Source organism: Limulus polyphemus, unplaced genomic scaffold, assembly GCF_000517525.1.
Source record: "Limulus polyphemus unplaced genomic scaffold, Limulus_polyphemus-2.1.2 Scaffold3071, whole genome shotgun sequence".
NCBI lineage: Eukaryota > Metazoa > Arthropoda > Merostomata > Xiphosura > Limulidae > Limulus > Limulus polyphemus.
In genome coordinates, this window is record NW_013668681.1 from 127,552 (window position 1) to 140,317 (window position 12,766).

Below are 12,766 nucleotides of genomic sequence, written 5' to 3' on the forward strand. Positions count from 1 at the left end.
ATAAAAAAAAGGACTGTTGTTATTTTTCTTGTTGGTATCATTTAGTTGTAAAAAAACTGTCTTACAAGTTCTTTGTTATTGATAGGCATGATAAGTAGGACTGTTGTTATTTTTCTTGTTGGTATCATTTAGTTGTAAAAAACTGTCTTACAAGTTCTTCCTTATTGATAGGCATGATAAGTAGGACTGTTGTTATTTTCTTTTCGGTATCATTTAGTTGTAAAAAAACTGTCTTACAAGTTCTTTCTTATTGATAGGCATGATAAGTATTACTACTGTCTACAACATTTTCTTCCATGAAAGTAGGCTCTAGTAGCCTCCAATCCTTTGTTTGGATTTTGCTACAATGGATCCAGATTTCATGGTTTACGGGATATTATTCGAAAACCAATTCTTCGAAAGCAAATATTCGAAAATCAATTCCTCAAAAAAACAGTGTTCGTATACAGTGACTAATGGTCAGTCGATGGCACTTTTAAACACACTTCTCTGGACGTTTCAGATTATCCAACACTCCATAGCAGTGATGGCAGAGACTAACACATCAAAACAATTTTCATTTTTATTTATAGTAAAACTGTGCCTTGGTCAAGAATTTCATTTTATTTTATTTGTTTGCATTTGAGCAGGGCATCAGTGTCACAAGTGTTATACTATGACCGGTACATCAAAGAACACCGCCTCGGATCTCTTTATCACTTGCTCAGTTGTCATGTGAGGTCGTAGTCATTGACTTTAAGGGGTGTTATATCGCTTGACCGGCATTGTGACCTTAGTTTCATGTTTCTGCTCTTACGGGAATTACAGTTAAACAAACGTTATGCAGCCAGTGTGGTATGTGAAAATATGTAGTGCTAATTATGTAGTGAACATGTAATGCCTGTGAATGTATGTTTCGAAGAATTTACCGCATCCGAGATTTCATAAGTTATTACTTGCACACTTTAATATGTTTAGAAACTATTTTAGTTATATCCATTTGGCACCATTCCACGTTACTTTAACAACAGCCTCAAGAATATATTACTTAGCATACTTCTAAGTTACTTTAACAACAGCGCCCATAGCATAACACTTCTGTAACAACATCCCCAATGACTCAATGGTACGTCAGCAGCCTTACGGTGCAATAAATCTGATATCGCTACCCAGATAGCCTATTGTGTCATTTTGTGCTTGACAACAACAACTGTCACAACAGCGCCCCTGACATATCATTTTGAACTTAAAAGTAACCTGGTGTGCTTTAATTTGACAGATATACAACTATATGACATTTACGCGAGTAGACAAAGGAATTCTCAAGTATTTTAACCTAGGAATTATCAGTATTTTCATGTTGAAATGGTAAATGTTAGCATTCCAGAAGGGGCAAGTGAGTAATATTGGCAGGAGACTAGGTCCATTTGTAATTGCCATGACCTTGACCCAATGATATCATATAGGCTATGTGACGCTACTTTGGTTGACATCGGGATTCTGACCTCAGGCGGACTGTTATTTTGGGTGCCGTTACATCCATCTTACATGACGCAGTCATGGCGTCACTTCCTATTGATATTTAAGGTTGTAACCACTTATGGGCACCGCCATTTTGGATGAATCTTTTCGTGGTGGTATAGGAGTCTTCAATAAGATGGCGCCATTCTATGGGTATGGCCATATTGGACGAATCCTAATGGTAATGCAGCCACCTTGGACAAGATGTCGTCCTATGGGCGTGTCGTATTGGATGAGCCTCCTGATGTGGCGTAGCTATTCTGGTTAAGCTAGCGCCCTGGTATGGGCTGGAATATGATTGGTCATGAAGGGTTCACCTCCAACTCATTCGATTGAAATACACAATGAATATGAAGAGACCCCTTCCGTGACTACTGCAGGTAGTCAGCCTTACCTGTATAAATATATTTGATCATCATCTATTAATACATTCCTGATTTATATTGACTAACTTACCACACACACTTTTACCATCAGAGGATTAGAACTTAAATTACTGTCAAATCTCTATAAATCATTCCTTGCTCAATAAAATGTTAATTCATACAGAAGTCACCCTTATGACTCACCAGTTGTTTGTTTATACACAAAATTGTGAGCAATTTAGAACGCATGTTATTGACTCACAAGTGACTCGGGGCAGATATTAGTCTCAAGTGATTCTCAAGAAACTCAGAGCACGAGTTATTGGTTCCCAAATGACTCTGACTCGCTCGAACACACTAGTGACTCATTATACTTTATGCTATCTATTTTGTCCATGTTTTTTTTTTAACTTTTGTAGCATTAATTTAAATAATTACTTCCTATACATTATACCTAAAATGTTAGATCTCCATTTGTGTTCATTGGCATTAAACAGTTAAAACAAATTTAACAATGAAATATGTATAAACAAGTAAAAAAAATTACCATATCATATATTAGACTAGAATATTTATATCTTTTTACATATTTTCATTGCATCACGATTCCAAAAAGTCGTTATCATAAATATGACATTGCAGCTAAAATAGATACAATTATGAATGGAATGAAATTGTTGTGAAGCATAAAGTTAATTTCTAAGCATGTAATTATGAACTTCATAAGCAAAAATACTTCTACATAAATGAGATTAATCTTCTGTCATACCTCACAACCCTATATTAATTCACACTGTGTGTTTGTTTGTCTGCTAATTCCTCTTAAAATGTTGGAGCTAGCAAAACCAAACTTGGCAAGAGGGTGGACCCGTTGGATTCCCTAATCTATCATAGAGCCTCCCTACAAAAAGTATATCAAGAGGTGATCAAATGGGTTTGGAAAGCCATGAATGTGTGTGTGTGGGGGGGGGGTGTCTAGAACAAGGTTTTCAGTGTCGCTGAACCCGAATCTGGCACAGATGTTTGTGTTCCTAGTCCCTCTTGGATTCCCAGGGGAGCCATTCATAGTATTACCCAGGTATCTGGACCAAGCGTAGCACATGTGATAAGGTACCACGGGCTGTTTTTCTAACAAGGTTTGTTTTTGTGAACAGATATCCCTTGGGGAAGCTAGTAATTAGGGAGAATGGATGAGCTTGATCGGTATAATGAGGCTTTTGTGAATTATGAAGGGGATCTTTGAATCTTGCAGCAGAGAGCGGGGATTTTATCCTGCTAGTATAATCAATTCAAGTTGACGTGATTTATCGCGAGTATAAAATTTGCTGTTACATTTACTATCAAAAGCCTCTAAACGTTGATTACTGAGTTTTAATTTTCTGACTGAAAACAAGTACGTTAATTATTTGTGTATTTTTTCACTTACGTAATAATATAAGTGCTATACTTTAACGTAAAGAAAGTGAATCCTACTTCTTGTATTCATTTATATTAATTTTACCTTAATTGTGAAATATATGTTGTGTCAACATACAAGAACTTACAAAATCACAAAATTCCATGAACATATTAAGCTAGAAACCGGGTTTCGATACCCGTGGTTGGCAGAGCACAGCTAGCCCATTGTTGAGCTTTGTGCTTAACTTGAAACAAACAAACCATGAGCATATCATTAGATATAACGAAAGGTACATCATTTATTTTCATTGTAGTACAATCACAGATATTTTAATATAAGCATGTTATTGAAGCCTCGTATTAAAATATAGAGTGACTATAAAGAAAGTTTCACGTCATATTTCACAAGCAGCATGGCATAGGAAGGTGAAACAGCATAGGGTTTTTAAGAATATAACGCAAATGCATATATATCAGTTGTCACATGCTACCACCAAGGGCGCCACTGTGGTTTTTTCACATGAATATATATATGGGCTTTTTTTATCGTAGTGCAGCTCATTCAATCAACATGAAATTTACAAGTGTGCAGAGAGTTGAAGTAGTAATATGTTACTACACCAATGGATACAATGCCGAGATAACTCTCAGAATATATTGTAGGGTACATAACATCCGCAAAGGGCTTTGCTCCAATGTTGCTGTTGCCGATAAAAAAATTGTGAGAAAACAAGTTGCACTTGTGATAATATACGTACAGATAGTCCACTGCCAGCTACAGAAACTATCGCTGAGATCAGCCATTCCGTAGCAGAACAAGCCAGTAGAAGTGCACATTGGTACAACAGTGCACGTTATGTCGCCCGGTGTCTGGATTGGCCAATTGCACTGCTTCGTGAAACTCCTTGGTCAACTCTGCAGATGTTTCCTTACAAACAGCAAAATTTTCAAGCACTTGAAAAATGAAATTAACCTGAAATATTGATTTTGTTTTGCAGTTTTTGGTAAAACTAGAAATCTATAACCAATGGTCTGCCAGATCTTATAGACTGATGAAACACAATTCTATACTAAGGTATCAATGAGACTATGAATGCTTTGTCAGGATATTTTATTCTCAACGTTTCGACTACAAGTCTTCTTCTTTGGAGATTGTCACATCTTGGTGCCTTAAAAGACTTATTGTCGAAACGTTGAGAATAAAAGATCCTGTAATAGCATTGATAGTCTCATTGATGCCTTTGTATCCATTTGTAAACATGAATAATAAACACAATTCGCCCTTTGTGGAAGTGTCAACACGGTCAGCTGATTTATCTGGTTGCAAACTAATCCATATTTAATATTTCCTACAAGTGTCTAAGATGTTAACGTTAGATTGTGTTGTAGTTTCACAGCTGACTTTGTTCTTGGACCACACATGGTCTACAAATGCTCATAAAGAATGTGATTTCCATGCTATAACAACGGAATGTGATAGACGTAACAGTTTTCATACAGGATGGTGCCCTCCGCATATTGGTAACTATGTGAAACACGTCTTACATGAGCACGTTCAGGACAGAATCATTTCACGTCACTTTCTTTGTGAATGGCCACCTCGTTCACCGGCCGACTTCTGCTCTTGGGGACACCTGAAGTCACTCGCGCAACATGGAAAACCTTCCAAAATTCCAGATCTCGTATCAAAGAGAAGCTGTAGGTTACCGATTTTCCGGTAAATGGCTAGTATGCCGGATGAAATGCTTGTTATTGCTGTAATGTCCATGGTCACACGGGCGCAATGCACTCTGAATGCTGAAGAAGCAAATTTTAAACAGATGCTGTGATTGGTCAGAGATTAAATAATAGTGGGCATCCCTGGTGGCAACATTTGACAACTATGGTATTTACAGAATGCCCTTAACAACCTTCTTATGCCATACTGTTTGTGAGATATGAAGAACTGAACTGCGAAACTTTCTTTGTATTCTCTCTATACATGTAATTTTAAATATTAGGAAATTGTTTTAAGGCGTCAAATTGAACTATACATTTATATAAAATTTTAAAAGTCAGGCCTGTTTCCGTATTCATTCACAAATAAAATATCATAACACAGGACAAATCGTGGGGACGCTATTAACAATACCAAGACAAATAAACAACGTGATTTAATAACGTATTTGACATAATTAGGATTACATATGCTTTTTATAGTCATTTACAGTATAGGGCAACTACAAAATATTATTGTTATATAGACTGGTTACTGAATTTAGTTTTAATTTACGAAAATACATATATACAGTTTTGCAAGGTAATAAATTTGTTCGATGCATTCATTTGAATCAAATATTGTACTTAAACATGTTTATAGCATAAAATATACAAAAATACCTAGAATTTATGCTCAATAAAAAATTCGGTCCTTTTCACAAAACGTTATACAGTGTAACTACGCTTTTAAAAGTTGCATATTGTTAAAGTTGCAAATATGTTACTAAAATGTTTCACATCCAGTTTGTATTGACTAATAACGCATTGATGACCTTATTAGAGGTCACAAAACGTTTGACCTGAGAGCGGTAACTCGCACACTGGTCATTAAACATTGGAAGTGCTCGCATCCATCGCCTAAACGACAACTCTTAATCGAAAAGCGAAGTTTTCTATCAGAGCTACAATGCCCTCACAGTTGAATGAAAGTGCGGAGCGTGTTCAGGAGCGCAAACTTTGTACCTGTCCGCCAGCAACCCGACCACTTAACTACTAATTCACACCAAGTCCTTTAAAGCAGAAACTTTGACAATACTGTGTTAGGAGTGAGGAATGATCCCGACGATCCTACGAACAAAAAGTAAAAATAGAAATACAATTACCCCAATCTACCAACCATCGATGTGTTTTTGTTGTTTGTTTCATTTTTAAAAAGTACACAAGAGAAATTTTAAGTAATACAGAAGGCTGAATACGTTATATTAAACCGATTTGAACAGGCAAATAAGCGAGTCACTGCTGAATGAAAGTCGCTGTGGAACAGAATGTATCAGAACTACATTTTGAAATAAATTGGTGTTTAGTAGGTAGATGCACAGAAAACTGGTTGCTTTTGGTAAGGGTATGTAACACCCCTTTCCGACGTAAAATACTCATACACTCAAATCATAAAAGTGTGTTCACATCGGAGATTAGAACTTAAGACAGAAAAAAAGAAATCTATATCAGCTTAGGGTACCAGGACTATCCAGAAATACCCCTGCATCAAGTCATACACCAGCCGCGCTAAGCAAAGTGTAGCGTCATTTAAGGGGGGAGAATTTATGAACACAAAAGAGAGCAGCAGAAGCTGTGCACGTGTTCTAGACAATAGTATGCAACATAACCCAAAAGTGTCTCCGTCAGAAAAATGTCATGTTAATACAAGCTTCTTCCACAACATATCTGTTCAACTATCATTTACTTCAAGAAACTGAAAAATGAAATGTGTATTCATGCTATTCCATGAGAAGACTGACTGGTGAAGTCATTGGACGCTGTGCCTATGGATTTCTGAGCACTGGAAAATTGTCGTCCTCGTACAGTAGTTGGATTACGGATAGCCAGCAAGTAGGAATGGCGTGCTTTATATGTGACATCCTTACGACGGAGCTTTTTGTAATAGAAACTACGCTTCAGACCTATTGTCAAAATGCACTGTTGTCAGATAGAGCATGACTAGACGTGGTGACATAGACTTTGAAAACGTAGTGAGGACTAAAAAAATGGAAAGAACATTATTCTATTATGTGAATGTAGGAGAAGGTTTAGTCGATAGGACAAAGGTAAAGAAACATTTTCTCCGAAAACCTTTCAGACCCTCGCAACACTCCTGAGTGATAGCATCTTTGTTTTTGTGTATTCTTAAGGTCAGTTTATATATATTATTTGATGGAAACTGTTCACTTAGTTTCTGAGCTTACAATGAACTTGGAAGTTATGACGAGGTACTAGAAATCTCGTCTTAGAAAAACTTCTTTATTATATGTCTTGTGAACAGGAGACAAAATAATTCAAGATTTATCGATGTGCGAAGTGCTTAGTAAAATGCATCATTGGACAGATTTGAGTGAAGAAACGATTTTCAACTTCAGAAAAAATTCTTTAATGCCAACATTTTGACTTGCGCATCTCTCAGGGTACAATACAATACACACAAAGATTTAAATTGATATAAAATTAGGTTTATTTAAAATTGATTTTCGAAAGAATCCCTCTTACTAGCATCACTTACGAGAAAACAATCAAACAGTTGAAAAACGTTTCTCTTTATGAAATAGGAGATTAAATATTTGATGGTAAATAAAATACAAACAAAAATTCCATTTGAAGGAAATTTCAATATCTATTTACTTACTGTAACAGATACCCGTTTTCCAAGGAGTTTTCTGTGACAACGGGAAAACGTTGTTAAGAGAGTACGTGTACATTTATATAAAATATGTATAAATCAGAAACCAGGCATGGTTCAGTTCTTAGGGTGTCCGAACTGTGAATCCAAAAAATCTTGGTTCGCGAGCCGTTATCTCAAGAACGAATGGTCATAAGTGCATTATAAGAGAGTCGATCAAAACCCACTATTCGGTCAGAAAAGAGTAGCTCATGAGTTGGTGGCTATGAGTGCCGTTGACTAGTTGTCTTTCCTGTAGTCGATCAGCTCAAAATTATGGTTACTCGTAAATAGCTCTTGTGTAGCTCATTGTAATGCAGATACTCTAATACTCCATGCATTCAAATAACAATAAGAAACACTGGAGAAGATTCGTGTCTGCTCTAACAATCTATGTTTATTGTACAGAATGTAAGAGCACTTTAGCTGTATCGTAGACAACTCTTGAACCAAATATAAATATTAAACTTGAAGGAAAAATAACTTGAATTATTGTAAGAGATAGCTCCAACCTTTTCCCTGAGAGAGACCTGAGGTGGGTTAAAGACACACACAGTATATCGAAAGTGAGCTAGCTTTAACATAAAGTTCTTAAACGTATGTTTTATCTATGTTCTCCTCAAAAGGAGAATAAAAATCAAAGTGTCCAACACTGAGGACATAACATAAAACAAACGTTTCGTTGAGTGGGGGGGGGGGGCTTCAGGGGAGGCTAAGGCACGTTTTGGGGTAGCTTCAGCCCACTATTGCCGCCGTCTCCGATTATTTCTATGTATATACAAAATGGATAATAAACCATAATAACTTAAAGTCAAACTTTAAAAACAAAAATAACTTTAAGACAACAATCAAATTTTGTTCGGTTCAATTACGAAACATTATAAAACATCAACTGAATAAACAAATACTTTAGAGAAACCGACTGAGTATTGAACATGTGTGAGAAATAAAATTATGTCACAAACTCGACAGGTGATATACATAAATCAGTTGCTACCCACTCAGTAGACATTTTAAAGTATTAACGAAAAACTATTCATAATATAATATTAATTTCCCTTTCCTGGAATCTCCAACATTACATACTAAAAATAAATCTTTTTTATATTCTATATGCTTTGAAAAAGATTTAGATAAGAAACCGTGTTTTCTCAAACTAGCTAGAGTACCCGTCCGTTGGACAGATGAAATAAAAACTCGTTTGTAACAAAGAGTAGGAAATTGTGCTTCTATTATTTTTTCTTAACATAATAAACATTAAAGGTGCAATAAAAATACATAAAAGTACCAATACTGAAAAGAAAGACATATTGTTTTCAAGAATTCTATCAATATCAAATTAGATGGGGGTCTAAGCCCTCCCCCTCATGACCTTCGTCATTTCATAGTCTGTGACTGTGTCAAGTTGGGTCCTGATTGATCAAGAAATGTGGAAAGGTATAAAAAACAGATACACACACATATTGACGTTTATTTATAAAGAAGATGGGGGTCCAACCCCCACACCCTTCATGATCTTTTTCGTGTCATATTCTATGACTGTGTCAAGTTTGGTGCTAATTGATCAAGAAATGTGGAAACGTATAATGAAAAGATGGCTGAAAGGTGCGAACAAACAGACACAAACTTAGCTATATATATATATATATATATATATTAGATACAGTGTTTGTGTTGGTCCATTTTTCTGTTTGATTTATATAATTCGCGCAGACTAGTGAAAACTTAAATACTGATAACTGAACAACAATAACTAAAGCGCTCGTGAAGCAAGAAGCCAGTTATTGTCTCTAATCTCTATCCTGGATATAATGTAAACTACACAATTACGATAAGTTATCTAAAGATTGTGAGATACTAACGGTAGCTGCATTACTGTTTACAGAGAGCTCGCTTTCTACTTTATAGGCTGCCTTTCGGTCGCTTATCAACTGGATTTCCTATAACATTTTATATTTTGCGCAATATAAGTCGCATTTCAAGTCTATTTATGCATCTATATTGTGTTTAATATTTACGGTCATTTGACATTAGCTATAGCCAACAAGCTATATTATTAACCACTTAAATCGTCGAAAGGTTTCAGGCTTTGCCATATGTGTTAAGCATATCGTAATGTCATAGAATGATAGACTAAGTACAGGGGATACGTGATATCCGATCCTCATTTTCAAAATGATAATAAAAGTTGTAAAACTCTTTATATCTTGGAGTGAACTTTTTTAGTCAATTCTATTTGTGTGAATATTATTTCAAAAAATAAATTTGCACCACAGATATATGTAAACACACATTGCGGGTAACCTTAGCAACACATGACGTTATCTTTCCAATTTTCCAAATTTTAATGATTTAAGTGGAAGCCCAGATTTACAATAAGATTTGTACAATAGCATGAATAATATATCTACAGTGACCTTTACTGGTAACAACCTTCTCTCTCTCTCTTTCTCTCTATATATATATATATATGTGTGTGTGTTGTGGTTTGAACTATTTAATAACTAACTTTTTCAATCAAAATGAAATGGTTATTCGTTTATATTTCTTAATGTTGTTTAACCATGCTAAAACTAATATTTCATGTATTTTATATGAGCCAGCACAATTGGATTTTATCGATTATATTTATTCAATCTAACGTCTAAACTTAAATACAAGAACTCTCGCAATCTGAGCAGATTAGAAAAGTTTGTTTTAAATTTTAGTTGGTCTTTTTCTGACATACGTTTGTTTTCTCATAGCCTTATGACCAGTCACAGAGTGAACAAAGCAGTAGTTCGACTGGAGAAAGTAGTTCTGACAGACTACAAAGTTTTTCATCCCTTGAAGATTATTGTAGCTCATCCGATATGAAACAGTCAGTATAGAAATTCCACTTAGATGAAGATAAAAATATATATTTTCAACTTTCCAAAATTTTTCTAAATTTCAATATATTTATTTTTAATTGATGAAGTTGCAAACTGATATGTATATGATTTTTTTTCATCCTGCGAATAGTCTGGTTTTGTTACACATAATTGTGATAATCTGCTGAAAAATTGTTTTTGCAAGTGTGTATGTATCCAAATAAGTCATTTTATATTCGGTAGATGGCAGTAATGTATATATATAACTATTTTATTTTCTTCAAATGTCTAAAAGGTTTAATATTTGTGACAATACCTAATGAATATTTATGAAAAGTAAACATTATAAATTCGTGATGCAGATAACTATTTAGCTTTGAAATGCATCTTTTTTGTATCTAACACTACATGAAAAGTTTTTTACTTTGTTTGTTGTGAATACATAGATGGATGAATTGACTTGTTGCACAAATAGACTTAATTAGTTCTGTAAAATGAATTGCCTAAAAATACTGAAGCACAAATGGTACATGCATTTATAAAAGGTCTATACACGAACATGTGACGTGTTATCCTCAGGTAAAAGAACTTAAAATGACAGTTGGATGTCGTAAATTAGACTTAGATAGCGTGCGTAAACAGAACAACGATTAATATAAAATGACATAACACTTACAAAAGTGATAAATGCTGACTGCCTCTAATTGAACCAAATGTCTGCGTATATATATTATCCTGAGAGTGGCCTAGTGGCTAGTGTGCTCGGGCAGTTTCTAATTGCAATTCTGTTTGTCACAACAATAAAAAAACACATTTCACACTTTAGGGCCGCGGGTGTTATAAGAATAATGGTCAAATCCCACTATTCGGCCATATAAGAGTAGTTCAAGGGTTGGCGGCAAGTGCAGTTGACTAACTCCATTCGCTATAGTTTATCAGTTCCAAGGGACGGCTATGCGCAGATAGCCTTTGTGTAAGTTTGATCATACTATTGAAACAAACAAGCAAGCAGCATATAGACGTTACACAAAACTCTCGAATCATTAGAATAGGTGTAGCAGAATGTAATTTTAAAACCTTACAATCAATAATTAATATACACAAAATCCATTATTTCTGCAGTATCAGATATGATTGTTTAGCAACTTAGAAAAAAAAAAGATAATTTACGTTGGAGCTTCAAACGTAAGAACTAGTATTTGTTCCCCGTTTTATGGAAAGTACTATCAAAATATCTTTACTTAAGTATCTTTCGACACAATAACGCATCCATGATTTTTTTAAGCATGCCATGTAACAATACCTGTTCAGTTGTATTGAACTTATGAATACCTGCATATTTTAGGCCTATGCAATATTTCCTGTATACAGAAACACGTGAGAGCATTCTTAAACAATTGAAATAATTCCAGGTAGACGCTTGCGATTAGAGGTTTTCCAAGTTGCATTCTCCACAGTTCTTTTCAGATGGGAGAGTTATCGTAAATATTTTATCATTTTCAATTAAGGTTCACATCCAAAGCACATCGTCTTTATATGTCTGGACTTTTTGTGTCTCCTAGTATCGTATCAAGCATTGGAAACTTGGATGTGTAATTATATTTCAATTTGAATGAGGAAAACCTATGATACATATAATTTTACTCCATGTTCTATGGAATTTTAGTTTTGGCTAGACCATTTGACAGTGAATTAGATTAACTGTGCGAATTCTAGAGTTAAAAATTGGATTGTGTCTAGACGTGGGTATCACAGAGTATAATTAATATTATAAATTATTCTGCACACATTTTCATTCTTGAAATAACGTCAAATATAGGTAAATACCACTGGAACAGCACTTTGTCAATTATTTTCCAGGTATATATATTTTCATAGTGATATATATCGTTTTAAATCTATTTTTTAACTGAAGTTTTTATTTTATGGAATTTAACATCTTGGTTTTCCTATGACTTTCTGACTACTTGTACTATTTACAACGTCTTCTACACGATTAAGTATTTGAATTTGGTATTGGCCAAAGAAAAAGAGGACTTTTAACATAAATCACGCGAAGAAATTATTAGAAAGTCAAGTGAAAATGAAAAAACGATGCGTGAACATACAGCTGTTAAAATGACCAAGTCTGGAGAGGTAGAACTACTGAAACTATTATGTATTAGGTTTCGAGCTGTTCTGCTTATTAGGAAATGAGTTTTATCATTTAATATTTAGTTTTCGTTAAATAGCTACCACACTAG

At 34.7% G+C, this 12,766-nt stretch overlaps 1 protein-coding gene across 3 annotated transcripts in view; it reads left to right on the plus strand.

Annotated features, from left to right (window-relative positions):
* LOC111088070 overlaps nucleotides 1–10,550 on the plus strand; it is a 31,704-nt gene extending 21,154 nt beyond the window's left edge. For all 3 annotated transcript variants that reach the window (XM_022396944.1, XM_022396943.1, XM_022396946.1), the window contains exon 5: nucleotides 10,416–10,550. In XM_022396944.1, coding sequence (XP_022252652.1) covers nucleotides 10,416–10,541 — 126 coding nt within the window. In that variant the 3' untranslated portion in view covers nucleotides 10,542–10,550. The remainder of the gene's footprint in view (nucleotides 1–10,415) is intronic.
* Nucleotides 10,551–12,766: the final 2,216 nt, after the last annotated feature.